Source organism: Leuresthes tenuis, unplaced genomic scaffold, assembly GCF_036924035.1.
Source record: "Leuresthes tenuis unplaced genomic scaffold, fLeuTen1.0.hap1 SCAF_9, whole genome shotgun sequence".
In the NCBI taxonomy this organism is placed as follows: domain Eukaryota; kingdom Metazoa; phylum Chordata; class Actinopteri; order Atheriniformes; family Atherinopsidae; genus Leuresthes; species Leuresthes tenuis.
Genome location: NW_027325363.1, coordinates 14,178,020 through 14,196,283, shown reverse-complemented (window position 1 = coordinate 14,196,283; position 18,264 = coordinate 14,178,020). Strand labels below are relative to the sequence as shown.

General features: G+C 43.2%; 1 protein-coding gene across 2 annotated transcripts in view; it reads right to left on the bottom strand.

Moving 5' to 3' along the window:
- rsrc1 (arginine/serine-rich coiled-coil 1) overlaps positions 1-18,264 on the bottom strand; it is a 106,095-nt gene that overhangs the window by 77,101 nt on the left and 10,730 nt on the right. For both annotated transcript variants that reach the window (XM_072392462.1, XM_072392461.1), the window contains exon 4: positions 8,975-9,178. In XM_072392462.1, coding sequence (XP_072248563.1) covers positions 8,975-9,178 — 204 coding nt within the window. The remainder of the gene's footprint in view (positions 1-8,974; positions 9,179-18,264) is intronic.

The window sequence follows — 18,264 nt, the reverse complement described above, 5'->3', positions numbered from 1 at the left end:
TGACAGTATGTCTCATAATGCCTGACAAGGCAACACGGCACTTTAAACATTTGCATGTTGTTGTTTCTCGTCCTACATCAGATGTGGTGGAGCTTCAGTCCTCTATTCAAGCACCATTTTGAAGTGTAGACACATACCTTGCATATTTGTATTTGCATTTTCTGCAACTTTAAGCTATAACCTTTTAAAACGCGGTCCTTGTTAAAGATTGCATCAGAGTTTTCCAGCATGTTTGCTTCTGACACCTCCTGAAATGAAGTGCTGAATGAATGAGCGTGGACTGTACAAACAGATGTCATGTGACATTGCCGAAAGCTTTGTGGATGATAGTGTGTCAGCATGGCACAAGAAAACGCTTTTTAATGTGTCAGCCTGACCGAAATTGATCTTTTAAAATGCCCGTAAACATGTTAGTCTGACTGAAATTGTAAGAAATCAAACCTCTCAAAGGTGGACTGACACACCCAGATAAGTTGGGATTCATGTGCATGTGCTGAAGAGGACTCAAACTGGTCAAGAGACTCTGTACTTGTTCCACTCCATTTTCCACTACTGCGTATTGGTATTGGAGGAAATTCCTTTGAATGATCTGAGAAGGATTTTTATCATGAAGCCAACCCCCAAGTAGAGCTATAGATCACATAAAAATGAAGACTCCACAAGCACCACTGGCATAAAAAAAAAAAAAAAAAGAAGTAGACAGTGAAAAAGAGACAGCAGTGTGCATGCCGAGCAGAATGAATAAGACACAAGACAGAATAACTCTATTAGAGAACTTCAGGGACTAGACTGGCGAGAGCAAGACAGCACATGAGAGTGAAGGAAAGCAAGAGTGAGTAAGACATTAGTACAAATGAATTAATCATCGGCCAAGAGATCTAAACTTCAGCTGAAATGTGGCAGGGTAAATGGGCAGGAAGGGGGGGGGGGGGGTTAAGGCTTCCTAACTTACCCTTAGCTATTCAAGGTTCAACACATAAGCCGCGTTAGACTGCCAACTCCATCAGAGACACATATGAGCGCTGCCATCCCTCAGTCATCACAATCAAGCCTCCATTCACTTGTGTGACGGCTGAGTACAGGCAAAAGTCTTTAGTTTCAGCTCATTTCTGTACAAAAGAAAGTACTGAAAACGGCAGGTTATTTCAAACCTGCACAGAGGATGATTGTTATATGCGCCTCTCAGGCAATATTTACTTCCACGACTGAGTCACGGTACTTAACTATGTCCTAAATGCTTTTTACCCGGTCTGAGAGCGGTATTCTTGTAATGATCAATGCCATTAGGCAATATCTGCAGAGCTGTATTTCTGTCTCTGAGCAGCTCAGCTCAAACACATGACGAAAGTTACTCTCGGCTAACTGAAAACTCTTCTCTCAGTCTTCCTGGCTTTTCTGTCTTATCTATGTCACTTTGTCTGTCCTCTGTAAGCCAAAAGAACATCTATTTCTGTAATATACTCGACGCTTTTTTCATGAAGACTTTAGTCAACACCTTCCCTTGATCCTGGTGCAGATGAATACAACTGGAGTCTAGAGAAAATGAAACATTAACAGTTTGTCTCTTTTACACATCATTCTCCATAACTATCCTCTCTTTTAGATCCCCTCCCTGCCGTCAGCACCACTCTGCTTCCTCCGAACCAAACTGCATTGCAACTCCAGAGAGAGAGAGACAGAGAGGGAAATATACTGAGGGCAGAAAAACATATTTTGTCGACAATCACATTTACATAACCCTCCTAAATCGGAGCTGGCCTGTCATGTTTGCTGCTCATAACCTGCTGCTTATAATCCTGTCTGCATCCTCCTCTGATCCATAAAGCGGAGCAGGCAGCCACTCAAACAGCAGCCGGGACTGCCATCACTAGCACCTGCTAAGACGGGGGTGTAAAAAGAGGAGAGGAGGCAAGGAAAGAAGAGGGGAGGAGAAAATAAAAGAGAGGAACAGGGTAATTGGATTGGGGGATCTTCGATTTGGCCGGGTCCGGTCTCTGTCATCACGCTCCAGGCCTGGCTTCTCTCAGTGCCTCCAGCGGCTCTCAAACACATCAACACACGGGAAAAAATGGACACACGTACTGCTCTAAATGTGCAACTGAACCAAATCGCTACCCAGTTCAGGAGGCAAACTCTCCTGTGAACCACGAAGGCCTGCGGGGGGGAGTTCAGTGTGTTTTTCTTCCCCTGTGTGTGAGTGTTTGCACACTCCCTTAACAACTCACTAAATGGTTAAACAGATTACAGAGTGCAGTAAGTGGATTGTCACAGCTCTCTATCGCTCTCTCCTGTGTCTCTCCTGTGATTATGAGTGGCCAGATTTTTCCCTCACACACACGGTCGAGAAAAAGAATGAACACAGGAAAAAGAAACAGAAAAAAATGTCTGTTCTCATTCAAAGGCTCCTCTGAGGCTTTTCTGATGCCTTAATAGAAACATTACTAACAAATAAACCTCTTGTACAAACAATAATTTGATGATTAGAAACTTTGATGATATTTCTATAAAATATCTGTAGCAAAACCTAAATTTCCATTCATGTATGTTCCTTTTTTTTAAGTTTATTTCTGCTTGGCTGTAGCGGGCTCCTAAAATGAGACTAATCTCCTTTTGGACCAACCAAACTCATGGCTTGTGCCTGCTGTTTAATCTCTGGAAATGGTAACAAACCTTCCATTTCAGAGAGTAACTCTATTCAGCATGCATCATACCCTGGATTGTGTCAGAGTCTATCTTCCCACTTCTTCTCAGACTTGCTTTTCAGGATTCAGGGTTTAAGTTTCGACATACGGTCCAAAGACAGAGGACCGAGGACTAAAAGTTGAGCTAATTCTCCGCTTGCTTAAGCGTTCCCGGAGACAACAAGATAAAGGTCCCGATTTTTCAATCAGTTTCCACAGATGAAGCACCGATTTCCATTTGTGTAACCAATCCATGGAATACGGCGTTTAGACATCCATGGTTTTGTCTACAGACAGCTGGTGCTGCTGTTGTTCCTGCATCACCATCCAGTGTGGAGCGCATCTGGAACTCTGAGCCATGAGAAATTCCAGATACACGGCAGGTGCCAACAAAGCAAAACAATTCTACTGAAACTTTTAATAAAGCTGCAGTTATCGTGAAGCCAGCCGAGACCAGACGTAGAACTACGGTCACCATATTCGTCTTAAAAGTGTATCAAACTTTAACTTTTCTGCGTGTGTTTAAATGTCGAATCGTCCGTCTGATGAAGACAAACATTACTGCCTATTAAAAAAAAAATTGTTTTCTGTTCAATTTAAATTCATTTTTGTGTGAGGAAAAAAAAAACACAAAAACAAAACATTACTAATGACTGCTTACAGCCACAGGCCAAGAAACACTACAGCTGCACCCTTCAGTGTGTGCATGCGATAGCCTATTGGGACCTGAATTTGTGTGTGTGTGTGCATGCTGTCCACCCTTGGCGTGCAGGCATCACTCCTATTCCAACAACCCAGCCCCCCACCCAAGCTCCACACACGCACTCTGCTTCAGCTTCACCCACGTCTCTTCTTGCTCCTGGCCACTGAGCTAACCCCCCCCCCCTCTAGTTGACGCACACACAAATAAAACCCACACTTACTGCTCATTGATTTAAGTCAATGTGAGTGTATCCTAACCTTTCGAGGACGGCGTTTGAAGTCTCTCTTACCTCCCAAGACCCACTCCCAGAGCCAGACACAGCCTAAAGTCCTGCAAGAGCGCACACACACACACACACACACACACACACACACACACACACACACACAACACAGCAGCCAGTGGTCCCGTCCACACCACCCATACAAACATTCCCAGCAGGCTGAGAGGATGCCCCAGGCAGGAGCTACATACACACAAACACACACACACACACACAAAAAAAACACACACACTTACTTTCTCTGTGTATTATCAAAACTAATGAGCTGATAGATGTTCAACAGAGGCAAAGAACCGCACAATCATTTCCTTAGAGTGAGGCACGAGGGGAAAGAGAATCAACAAAAATGAGTGCGAGTGTGTGCGTGAGCTTGTGTGCAGGGTCTCGATTTTATTTCCTTTCTGCCTCTCAGCATCCAGGCTTCCAGAGGTTAGAGCTGAACGATAGAGCAAAGCTGGCTAAATTGAGGCCTGCAGGACCTGCCGGGACCCCTGCGGTGAGGCTGGGCTCTGTTTAGCTTGTCCTAATAATGAGAGGAATATCTAAACAATCGCACCGAAAGAGACTCCAGCGAGCAGGTTGGTGAGCGTGACTCTATCAGAAAAACATACCATTTAATAAAAAATAAAAAAAATCTACTTTTGGAAGAGTTATGGGTGCTGTACAAATGCTGCTGTTCTCAAGCAGAAAAACTAAGAAATTATTCTTTCATAGGCAAGGAAATCAAAAAGAGGCTTTAAAGGTTGAAAGGTTGGCAGTCATTTGAATTTCTTTTTTTTTTACCCACAGCTCATTATACCGACTCCAGTCTTACATGCATGGGGATAAAATGGCTCTCTGCTGCCATGAGAGGTCTCCACACTGCTCTCCATGCCTCTGCTGCCCAGCCTGCGCCCATTTCTTACTCAAATGACATTAAAATGAGTAAGATGGACCAACGCATTCCCATGACCTGGCACAGACAAGAAGTTCAGCCTAATTGGACAGACCTCTCTGATTGAGGATGCGATAGCCAGCCCACGTTCTTCCACCACCTCGGGGATCTGTTACTTAGGAGAGAGGTCGAAACCGCCCGAAGGAAAGGGTGAACATTTCTCTTGAGAACTGATAAATTCTTTAACGAAGAAGCTGAGAATGAGGTGATGCACGGAGAGATAAGGGAGTATGTGCACCTATGTGTATTGTAAATTCTCCCCCCAAAAAAGACTCTCCATCTATAGTTTATCCAATTTTCTTAGAGCTAGAGCGGATCTAGAAACACTGCAAATAAATGAATAATCTATGAATAATCAGGTAAAGACTGATTATTACTGGTTTCTTCCCCCTGTGGTTGTGGTGGTGGTGGGGGGTGGGGGGGGGGGATGTCAGACCTGGCCAGATGAGCACATGATATTAAGAGAATCAGATCTGTCTGCAAAGGTGTACAAATCAAGGTAGAAACGTCATTTACTGCACTTTCACCACTAATTCCTCATGGAAGACTGTCTTTTACTGCATTCACCAGAACACCTTTGTTGATGAAAATGAGCGCACAGAAGCGCACGTCTACCATCAATTTGTTTTCTTTTCTGCATTTACAGGTGCGTTTATTACTCCATTACAGCATTTACATGGGGAACTTATGGAGAGTAAAAAAATATATATAAATAAATCAATATTCTAGCCCGGTCTAACAATTCAAACATTAAGGAGGTAAATATAAATCAAAGAGTCTTTATGTCTTTAGAAAAACAACATCGGAATGACACGTTTTCATATAAACAACCACATTGAAAAGCATTCAATCACATCTGAGGGAGGTGTGGAGGTATATCAGAGCGACTGATATCTTCAGCTCCGGCTTGATTATTGAACCATACACAGCAAGCAAATACACTATGTTGAGAAAACTCCCTGAGCAGAAAAATACTTTGTGACACTTACAGTCTCATAGGAAACTTTCTTTCTCTCTCGCTAAATACTAAGTCGGTCGTTAACTCGAAGGAAGGCTGATCTACTGACCGTGTGCCAGAGACTAAAACACACACACACACACACACACACAATCATCCACTTACCCTTTGCCACTGGTGAAAGGCAACTAGATCTCCTAACAACAGCTAGTCTTTTTCAATAAATTTTGCATGAAAACATGCCACTGGAGCACCAAGTTGCCTGCTGTCATACTAGAGGAGTCTTAAATGTTTAATGACAACAACACCAAACACATGTGCGCACACACAGAGCCGGTGTCAGGGTGCCGCTCTGAGGGGCCTCTCTTTCATCCTGACAGACACTATAAAGCTCCTGAGCCTCTCCTCCACCCCGCCCCGCCATCAGCATCGAACTCCTGCGCTCCCCTCCTATCACCCGGCAACGAAACCTGTAAATGAGGTTGGAGTGTTACAGGCAGGGTGTGTATGCGTGCGTGTCTGTGTGCAAGAGTTGAGGATCAGGGGCTCATATAGAACCCCCCCCCCCCATCGCCTTTAAAAAAAATAAAATAAAATAAAAGAAGAATGGCAAAGACGGAGGAAAAAGAAGAAGCGGGATGTCGTCGACGAGATATGTAGTTTAAAAGAAAAAGGAAAAAAAAAAAAGCGTTTTACATATTCCTGAAAATTCTATTCTGCCTTTCTTCTGACAAAAGAGGACTTGAAAGGCACCTAAATTCCAGTGGGAACTTATGGGGCATAACAAACCCTGTCAGACAGGTTTTGGACCATAATGTATCTACGTCAAGGTCCAAAGTTAGAATGACCGCTGTACAGAGATCTATCCCTTCAAACGACATGGTACAGACTGAAACAGAGCATTGGAAACACCCCTCTCACTTCCTGGTCTTTAGTGATTCTCTAATGCTAATCTGGTTACCTTGAAGTTCTCAAATTTATTGAAAAGGAGGGGAAAAAAAACGAGACACTGTAAACGCAAACTGCATGTATGCTGTTCAGTTCAACAATTAAGTGACCAGGACCAGCATTGAAAATCTTTTAATTAAAATGGACATAGAGCCCAAGATGTTGTCCTGGGCTCCAAACTCCCCTGATCTGAGTCTGACTCAGCATCTTTGGTTTGTGCCACACACCCATACCAGTGCCCACGCCCTGACAATACAAGTTGATTGTCTTTAATGCGATGGCTGAAAGCTGGAAGCCAACTCACGCGATAGGTCAGTGGCACATGGCAGCATAAAATAATCAAATCCTTTAAGACAACCGGAGGGCCAGATTGCGGGATAGACAGTTTGAAATATATTAACACGGCTACAGGTGGGAATGCAAACACACATGAGCACAAACCAACAAACATACATGCACGCAGACAAGCTAAAGCAGGGTCAGAGATAAAGAAAGAGATTCCTATCAATGCTAAAGGATATTGAAGCCTTAATAAGAAAACAGATATAGTCTGCTGGCCTTCCATTTCACTGTTAGCTTTATTTGTTTTTCTGATATTGATCTAAGAAAGGCAATATGTAATAGCTTAAAATAAACTCAACGCTTTCCTTTGAAAGTGTATCTCAATGCTCTGTTTGCACAGAGAAATCTTCAGCCAAGCAGCGTTTGCAGATGACCATCAGAAGCTGCAGCAATGGTGCCGAACAATCCTGTTGACTACACAGACTGGCGCTGAACAGCGAAGCTTTTATTTTAGAACCAACAAATCTGCTCCGTCTTCCCTATAAACAAGTGTACTGAAACATTTACGAATGTTGTCATTCTAAACAAACAAGCAGCCGTGGTGTGAGTAATATGCTAATTCCTCTGTGATTTCTATGCATAATGCTTACAAAATGCAAAAAAAAAAAATGAGTGTGGTTTAAAAAATAACATTCACTCTCAACAAAAAATAGACATATTTATCTATTTTTTTTTTCTTTTCCTGGCATTTACTGCACTTAATGAGGATGCGCACACACTCGGTTTCCAGTGAAAGTCGTGGAAAAGCTGTGGCGGCTTCACGGTGGAACAAAAGCAAGTTTGGAAGAACGCTCTTATTATACATTTTTGTTTTGCACTCTGCAGTTGTGTCTGTTTTCAGAACTGTTCCAGCAAAAACACGCTACTGAGGAGTGGAGATCATTTTGTTTGTTTGATCATTGTTATCAATGTGCATTTTTGTCAAAAAAATAACTATTGAAAAGCCTTACAATGATAGCCTCAAAGTATTTATGTTCTTAAATCTTCTTCTTTCTTAAATCTTACTTCAGTCCATAGCTGAATTAACTTATGCTGATTTAATATGGCGGTTGGCGGTTCGATTCCCACTCACCGCTCAAAAGATTGGTGAACTGGCAGCTGGGTGGCAGTGAGCAAGGTGCCGTACCCCCATGCTCCCCGGGTGCTGTGAATGGCTGCCCACCGCAATCTTTAAATACTGGAACAAGCCCATTTTTAAGATTTTCATTGTGAAAACAGTTTCCAATCAATTTTCGCTGAATCACCTGATCATTTTCAGCTAAATTACAACTAATCATTGTAGAACAACTAGGACCGATGCAGTTGGTCGGTCAGTTTAGACTCGGTTCACCAAAGTCTCTTGAATCAATGAGTATGTATCACTCTTGGGATCTTTGGTTTGACACATACATATGTGCTATTTGATAAGACAACAACAACTGGGTAACAGTAATATTACAGTGGCCTCCCATCACATTAAAGAACATTGTGTTGGAGGGGGACTGCGGATGCTATTCTGGTAGAAGCAAAGGATGCCCCTAAGGTAGTTACATCAGTAGTGGAGTGTAGCCCTGTTAAGTATCCTCTATTCTAAACTCTGTCCTGGTCTGTATTACAGCCTCCAGAAGACACAAACTAGCAAGTGTGGAAGCCGACTTTTCTTCCTTTAATAAGGTGCTCTCAAGAGTAGTTTCTTTTTCCCAGGCATGTGCAACAAAGACACTGGAGGTGCTTATGATCTTATTATGTTTCTGGACATATTGCAACAGCGCCCAGAGGGTGAAAAGAAATCACAAATCATCTTGTGGCCAAAACATTCTTTAAAATCTGAACCTTACCTGCCGTCTACTCTTATCCCACTGTTACATTTTCTTTTACTGGAGGGAATTGTATCATATTACAAGGCCTGTGCGGACCACTGCTTGATTGCAGTGGAAAAAGAGGAGGAAAGGTAACGATAGGCTGATGGATGGAAGGACAGAGTGATGGATGGGCGGACGGATGAGCTGGCACTGCTCTCCATGTTAGATCTGATCACACTGATCATCATATTCTGTTCCCATGTGGAGCTGTTAGCAGCTGCACAATATGTCTGTCTGTCCACCTGTGAAGTGAACTTCCACATTAGGCATAACTTTGCACTCACCCTTTCTTCTCTGCCTTGTCTTTACTCTTGTCCTTCTCCCTGTCTCTGTCTCTTCCTTTGTCTTTCTCCCGGTCCCGGTCCCGGTCGTGGCCCTTACGGCGGCTTCGGTCTCGCTCCCTGCTGCGGCTCCTCTTCCGGGCGCGGCTTGCTCGGCCGCTGCGACTGCCGCTCTTACTGCGAGACCGCCGGTGACGAGAATGAGACCTAACAGAGATTGAAATTAAAGGTGACAAGACAGTTGAGATGACAGCTGACGAGTCACTGATGAAGCTTTTCTTTCTTTTTTTTTTTTTTTTAAATATTTTGCGCTAAAAATTGAAGTTCGCTTTTTTTCTACTTTCAGACTTTCTGCCTTTGCTCATTTCTACTTCAAATAATTACAGTCAATATTTCTAAAAATACCTTTTAATTAGTCTGTAAAGAACGTAAGATTGTATCATGAAACCTACACAACATGTCAGCTAATGTTATACCTCCAAACTTAAGTAAAAGCAAGAAGCAAAAATTAAGCTGTCTTTAGTCTATCTTGCCTTTTTTATGGCTCCTTTCAAAAATTGAAGGTGTTTGCAGATGTGCAAATAAGATAACGCGATGTGCAACTGTAGCGTGTCATTGTTAAATGTAAAGACTTGCAAACAGCTTTTTGAAATCATAACAAACTGGCAAATCGAAAATCGAAAGCAAACCGACACGATCTACTGTCGACGATTGCGACTTTACATCGTAAAAAAAACTGAGGGTGAGGTTTGCGTTCATTAAAGGAGATAATGACGCTCCCTCGGCTCAAATTACCAGAGAGCTGACAGAGCCATCCCTCATTGGACGGCCGTAATAATAGTTACATACAAACTGATGCGCCATAAAACTCACACACATGAAAGACACACAAACGCTGTAGAAATTGAGCCAATTAGAGGCTGGCTCAGAGGAAGACCTGTCCTCTGTATTGATCCTGACACTAGTCCTTTGGTCTCTGGAAGATTTACAGTGGGAGATGCACTTTGGTAGCTATGACACACAAACATTAGCACTCCGACTTAAAACACCAGGAAAGTGTAACTTGTTCCTCAATGAGCTCTATTCGTTTTATCAACCTATTTATGTGTCACCACACATGACTCTAATAATGCAGAGACTACTCTGTTTGTGTGATGGTGGTCGGGGAGGGGGGGTGGGGGTGGGGGGGGAGGATGGGGAGTTTGATTTGAAACCCCAGTAGAAATCGGCAGCTGAGATGCCGTTATTTTCCATCATCTATCATTTTATTGATTTGTCTATAAAAACAGTCAAACCTGCTGTCCACGAGCTTTATTGCTTTCCCCCCTTTATTAGTTTGCAGTTTGGGACATCCAGAGCTGTCTCTCCGCCGACAGAAAACGAATCATTTTCTTGAGACACCTGTCACTGGGCTAACAGACAACACTGACAACTGTTGCAATCAATTAGGCCGGGGCGATCCTGATCACTGGAGAGTAACTGCAACATTTAAGGTGTCGCAGACAGGGACGCTTGGTGAAAAGGACAGAGGGGAGAGGAAGAGAGACACTAAATGTTTTGTTTTTTTTCTGATTTTTCTGATTCCAGCCTCCATCTGACCCCGGCTTACAGTAGAAAAGCTTACAGCCTGAAACATAAAAGCAGTTTTAGTCTACATTCCCTTAACCGTGACAACTGTACAGGGTGAGGTTTTTTTTTATAAAACTCATCACATTGCAATAATGCTTAAAGTTATGTTCTATCACGGGTTTGGTTTGCTTTGAGTGACGACCGAGTCCTGCGGCTGCGATCCACTTCTGGCTGTGAAATGAAACTTAAGATGGTGAAAGCTTCCATCCAGCTGTCAAAAGGAAATCTGCACGAAGCATGTTTGCATCAACTCATCTGGTGTAGAGCACATCAACTGGGCTTGAGAGTGTTTTCAACAGCATAGCCTACGCTACAAATGGCTGCAGTAAGAGCAAATATTCTGCTGAAAGAAGATTCAAGCAAACAAGTTGCCATGCTCACACACCGTGGAAATAAAGAGAGAGGTTTCAGTGGGTAATGGTCACGCACAATAAGTCAATTAATTTCATTCAATTTAGTTTGTCTAAAACAAATTATAGTCATTTAGCAGATGCTTTTACCCAAAGCAACCTACAAGAGGGCTATAGAAGAGGTTCGGCACTTTCGGGCCATTTGAGGCTCGGTAGGAACAGGCAGTATTTTTTTCACACGTGGATGTGTGAACTGAGGAAGTTGGGGATCAATCCAACAATCTTCGAATTGAAGACGCCTCCCGAGCAACAGCCAGCCCAGATAATCCATACTGTTGCAGGTTTATACTTTATTCATCTGGACATGCACGGCTTTTAATCTGGAGTATATTTTTCCCAGAATGTATCCCGTCTCACTGCATTGTCTATCGCAGCCCCTTGAAGTGATTTTCAAAAAAAAAAAAAACAATCGCCATGACACATTTGATTCAGAGGTAGAGGTTAGAGCGGACACATGATTTATAATGTTTAATACAATGTTTATTGGAGCTACAATTTGCAGAATCAAACAATCGTGTCTAATGGAGAAAAAAAGGAAAAGAAAATCATTGGCATTTTTGGGGTATGGAGCCTCCAGGCAACATAATCCATCAATGGCCCAAACAGATCTTGGAATGAGTGAATCTATGTGTTGACAATGCCTGCGTATGTTTGTAATCAGCAGAACATGAGGAAAAATGCAACAGAGCCGTGGTGTTCCAAGCCTAAGTCCTATATTTACAGCCAAGCAAACTGCGGCCAGAAGCAGCAGATGCAATAAACACAATTTCTCTACCCTTCTCTCTAGTTCTCAGTCTCCCTTCCCTTTCTCCCTATGATGGCAAAGAAAATAGCCCACTTCTGGGGCGTGCGGCAAATTAAATTTACTGTAGTTAATAGAGTGAGCCTATGCTGCTAAATGTCAATTTCCTGACCAAGTCCTTCCCCTTGGAGAATGATTAGCTAATTTGGGGCTGGGGATAAATGGGCTAATGCAGGACACACACAGATAAACAGCCACAGTTGGACCCCATTCCAAGCTCTTCCCCTGCTTTACATTTTATTGGCCTTATTATCTCCAGGGAAAATGGGTCCCCCTATGACCTAAACATATTTTCATTTCTAATAAAAGGCCCTTGCTGGTTGCCCCCACGAGCAATTCCCCCTCCACACACACACACACACACACACACACACATACACACACCCTCACAGCCTCCTTTCCATTCGTTCCCCGTTTCATCGTCCAATCCATTAAATCGTAGCTCTGCAATTGGCTGGGACCATATTCCTGGTGAATTATCAATAGAGTAATTATGCTCCATGTTGGGAGCTGGGATAAAGCTTATCGCCACTGACCCCCCAGTGCGCATCAGGATATGATCCCTCACCACAGCCCATTGGGGTAATTATGTGTCCGGGTGTGAAGCTGGATGGTGTGTTACCTTTATCTGTATTCTATTTCTGCTTTCATTGAAAATTGGACATTAATGGTAGCTACGCGATACCACTAGTGTCAGATACAGGTGAGCGTTTCCAGTGGAATCTGACCCCCAGTCGAATCATTATTCATGGTACAATGTGTAGGGACGGGGGTGCGCATGAATACACACAGAAACAAAGACAAAAAAAAAAACAATCTTCCACACGGTTTCTTTAATCTTATCTTGCCCCTGTTCGAGCAGCGGTGACGAGCAATCACTCTGTTTTCCAAACTTCCTTCCTTGGTCGGGAAGACAAAGCCAAGTTCATGTCCGAATTGTGTTTATCTCGTAGTCGAACACACCAACATAACTGCTGGGGACGCAGCCCATCTCCTCTGCGATGATAACCTGAGCAGGATGCATATCCATTAGGCCAGTGTAACACAACAGTGATTAATGGCCATGTAACTTTAACCATAATGCACTTCAGTAGACACTGGCAGTGGTGACTCCTGTCTGACCAATGACTGACAAAAGGGTAGTGGCGCTGTTCTTGGGTATTAAAATGACCATCTCAGTTTCCTGGCAAGATGTTGCGTTCACAGTAAGGAATGACAGATCAGAATCATTTTTGCTTTGATGTTCACCCTCATTTCACAGTCCATTACGGTTTATACAGTCATTGATGACCATCTTAATGAGTGCCCATGGGTCTACTTTAAGCCTTAAAAAGATGAATCTGTTTTCCATTTGAAAGTGACGAGTCACAAAAACTAATCTGGTACAAATTATGGTTTTAGCATTAAACTGTGCCTCATCCCCACTTGTAAAATTAGCTAATCGCAATACGATGAAGTCACAATAAGAACCAATATTCCAACTAAAAATTCTAACAAAACATAGCAAGGATTAAACTAGCATTACGCTGAATTTCCAGTTCCCCCAAAAACATTGATCACGGTACAGGCCCTGCATAAATGCATCAATATCCTGAAGTATTTGCTGAAAATGTAACAGAACAGGAATTACGACAAATTCCCCTTTATGCACCAGATTGTAGGTCATTAATCACTTTCTCTTTGGCGGCGGATAACTGCGGCTGTTCCTGCATGACTGGTGCTTTTACAGATTGCTGTTTAAGAAATAATAAATATTTGTGGTATGTGCACACAGTGTATTTAATTACTTTTTGGGCGGAGGGGGTAGCAAGTTTAGCTGAAATTTGGCCGATTACACTATTCTAATTATTAGTGACCTGCTCTAGGTAGGACACACATGTTGTGTGAGCACAACAAAAGAGGGATCTTAAATGCATATTTACACACGTTTCTAGCCTTAAACTAAAATGAAAAGGCATGCAAAGAAGGTAACATATCAACTTGTTTGGCACCGACGTTTCTCCCTATAAAAGTGAAATTCTGAAACCCTAAAATCTGCAGTAAATTTACGGTTTTGTCTGCACAATGTCTTTTAGTCGACCAACCTAACCCACTAAGTAATGATGAAACCTGAGATGAGCACATTCCAGCCATACACACATGCAAACTACAAAAAGCTTGCCAGTCAACTTTTCCAAGCAACAGACAGATTGAAAAGGCCCATTGAAAGTAAGGCGATTCGTATTTGAAGAACTTCATTAATGCACTGTTCCCCACAGAGTTATTTCCAGTGACAGAGGCACGCAGCAGCAGCTTCACGCTCAAGTTAAAAGTCACTTTTCCTTTTTCTTTTTTTTTCCCTACCATTTCAGTGTCTCTAAAAGCACCTTGAGTGAGCAATGTGCATTTCCTGCTGCCAAAAGACGTGGAAAACAGCTGTTCCTTCCTGACGCTGCCTGCTGAATGGAATGCAAATATGTTAACCATCCAGAATTTATTACTTTTGAGTGCTCTTCAAACGCAACGCCAGACACAAGTTTAATTTATGATATTCCTCTAATTATGAGAGCTGTTGAAATCATTTCCCAAGCTGCTTCCTCCTTCTAAGCAGCCATATTATCCGTTCTCTCGGTTCACAGAACACACACACACACACACACTCCGACTCCGTCATCCATCGCGCACGCCCATGCAGAAACACAAATATATATATATATATATATATATACACACACACACACTAAATAATACACAGGGAATCACTGCATAGTAGCTGATTGTGAGCACAATTAACACAGCAAAGACAGAGCATGAAAGATTTTGGAGAAATGTTTTTTTCTTCGTTCCCCACTGCTTCATAAAAGCAGTGTTTAGATTTGTCATAATCTTCAGTTTGCTTTTAATTTAGCAGTCGTCAACACAAATGTCTGCAATGCCCTGCTACGCTGTGAAGCTGAAATGAGACCCCATGCAGGCCACCCACTCACTACCTCCCATACCCGCTCCAACACACACACACACACACACATGGATTCAGCCACAAGCCACAAGGTCAAGTCATTTAGCAGAGTTCAAAGACCTTCAAAGACCCCTCAGATCTATATGAACCTACAACGGCCAGCCAACGATGAGGGAAAAGATGACTTTTTGCAGTGAGATATGGTTTCCATGTGCATGCGTACATGTGTGTATATGTGCACTGCTGTGTTTGCGTGCCTCTCAAAGCTGTGTGCGTCTTCATTGGCACATATGCCCAGTGTCAGTCAGCCTCCTCATCGCAATCCTAAACTTGGCCGTCTGGTGTGCACCCGCAACCTTTGACCTCTGTGCAGCCGCAGCTCGACATGACACCCATTAGCAGCTGAAGCCGGGGGTTGTAACCGGGTGGGGAGTGGCCAGGCTCAGCCACTCGGTCCAGACACAAGGTCAAGTGGAGGTCTCGCTTCGACTAGGTGCTAACTTGCCAACTCGCTCACAGCCACTCCACGCAAATGAAACCCACTTTTTCCCTCCTTCCATCCATCACGGCTCAAAACAATTGGTTACGAGTGAGTTACGAGAGAGTTGTTTTGGTTGTCGCTGCCTCCATGTGTAAGAGGGTGGGAAGAAGGAGGAATAAAAAAAAAAAAAAGAGGGAGGACAGAAGAGGAGAAAGAGTGCTGGCTCGATGAGGAGACACTGGGTGAAGGGCATTAGGAGGCTATGCGGAGGGAAGAATGAGGAAGATAAAGGAAAAAAAGGGTTATTAAAGTTGCAAGAAAGTCAAGAAGAAACAGGGAAAGAAAAAAAAGAGGGAGAGGGAAAAAGAAATTGGGACTTACGGAGAAGACAGAGCAGACAGCCATACTTCACATCAAGCTGGCTCCAATTAGCAGGTGTGCTCTCAGACACCCCCCCCCCCCCCCCCCTCCCCCCTAAACTCTCTCTGCTCAGGGAAGATGTATTTTTCTGCCTTTTATACGCATGTATTTATGAAGTGGTAGGAGATCTGAGGGCCCTTAGCATAACAGCCTTTTATTGTTTAAATGTGGACGGCTTGGCCCGTGTGCTTAAGTGATTTAGGAACCTCACAACTCCCGTATAAGAAAAATCATAAACGCTGAGACAAACCATGTGGGTGGACTGTAAAAGGCATCGAGCAATGGGCCGACAAAAAGCAGACACACATTCCACTACTAAAGGGAAACTACACTTGATTAAACACCCAAGACCCAACTGGAGAAGTGTCTTGCTTAAATAAAAAATAAAAAAAATGTATAAAAGTTTTTTTTTTTTATTTAAAAAAAAATAATAAATCAGCCCTACTGGTTTCGCCTCGTCGCTGGAAAAACAAAGTCGTCTTCTGACCGAACAGAGACTTGCCTCGTAAAGAAGTTAGTAGAACTCATTTTTTATGAACTGCTGTCGGGGCGGAACAAAGAGAGGGAGAAATGAACGCAGAAAAAGAGATCAAGAAATGAAAAGAAAGAGAAAACACTCACATCCTCGGAGAGAAAAAGCCTCTCCCCTCCTACACAGCTGTCGCTTCACAGACTCTACTCTACTCACAGACCCTGTAAAAAAAAACTAGAGGGATCCCACACAGAAGGCAGATATCTTAAAATCGTGGCTGGTTGATGGAGTTTTGTACTGAAGCACAGACCTGAATGATTAGACAGAATATGAGACAGAAATACAAACCTTTGACTTTCCTTCATGTTTCAGAAATTCATCTCTTTGATCTCTGAATGGGATTCAAAATGAACACTTTTCTAAGTTTTCCTATTTGAGGCTATTTTATTTCTTTATATCGTCGCCGTTTGTCAGTAGGTTGTGTGTCGTCAATATCCAAATGACTTTTTAAGAAATATCTGGCCAACTTCCACACCAACAAAACTGTTGACTGCATTCAAAAATGAGTACATTTTCCTGGTTTGATTTGAAGCCAAAAAAACTGCAACGTCAAATCCTCTGTTCAGCCAGTCACAGAGGCTTTTCTGCTTTGTACAACCAATCATACGACAGTTGGCCACGTATCCTTTGGCCAATCTATCTATCTCGGCTTCCTCCTCGCGTCCTCGGCTCTGCCAAAACCCAAGTGGATAGAGCAAAAAGGAAGACAAATTTCAAACAGAAAACCTCATACGCACGGTGAGAAAGTGTTTCATTACTTTCAAAAAGATTGTCGAGGTTTCAGTCAAGGCGCCCATGATCTTTGTTACATTTCTCTGCCATCCTTTCTCATTCCCCCCCCCCCCTCCACTTTTTTTCCACAAATAAATTACTACATGTGGGAGGGAAACCACATGTGAGTGTGTGTCTGTGTGCTTGCTTTGCTTGTCCAAGGTTAACAGACAAGTGCAGGCAGTGGTTCCATTAGCAGGCAATTTGCTCCCAAATTGTTCAAGGGGGGTGAGGGGGGGGTGACAAAGGGTTTTTTTTGGCAGGAGCGACACACGAGGCTCTGCTTAGGATGAGTTAAGTGAGGTGCTCACAGACGAAATCCTAAATTATCGATAAAAACTCCTGAAACAGACAGCGGGTGTAAACATGCAGGACCTGCATGTGAATCTGACACAGCCTAAATGGAGATCAGTGTCTCAAATATTGTTAACAAGAACACATTAGCTTATGCTTAAAAATCCATTGATAAACGTATGCCAGAAAGTCCACACTGAGTATTAGTCTGAGTATGACCGTGCCAGTATTTTCTCCAAGTATCCATATGGTTTGAACCGTAGTATATATCTGGAGTACAAGGCACTCGCAGCCGACTGAGGTTTGTCCATGTGTGCTCGGAGCTCCGGTCTCCGAGGGCCGGCTCAAAAACCTGGCCACAGAATCACACGCGGCACATAAACACACCTTCCCCCTCCCCTTCCTTGTACGTGTTGTACGTTTAAGAGCGAGAGAAGAACTGCGGACAGACGGCGGCGTTTATCTGCGCATCAATTCAAAGCGGAAGCTGGGAAAAATAATCACCACAAAATAAAACTTTTTTTTTTTTTTTTTTTTTTTTTTTTTTTAAAATCGACTACAGGGCAATGTGACCTCTGAGTGCGCCGGGCCGGAATTCTGGGACCTGCTGGGAGAGTGGCAGAGGGGGCCAGTGTTCAGGTCCAGCTATGAGCAGCAGGTAACCAGTAGGACTACCCCCCCCCCCCCCCCCTCCTCCCCTCCCCCCTCCTCCCCTCCCCTCCCCTCCTCTTTATTCTCTCTCCCTCTATGTATAACTATCTTTCAAGCTCTCTCTCCCCTCCTTCTCCGCCCTAAGCGTTATTAGACCCAGGGCTCTGCTGTGGCTCCAAACAGCTCAATGACAACACACAGGGCCTGCCAATTAGAAATAATTAGACAGTCATTTCAGTGGCAAGTCTTTTTAAGTGCATATATAACGATGCAATGATGCTTATTATCCGGCCTGAGCCAGCGAGGACCAGGGCCTCAAACGCTTTGGTGCTGGAGAAAATAATTATGCCAGTGATCACAAAGCG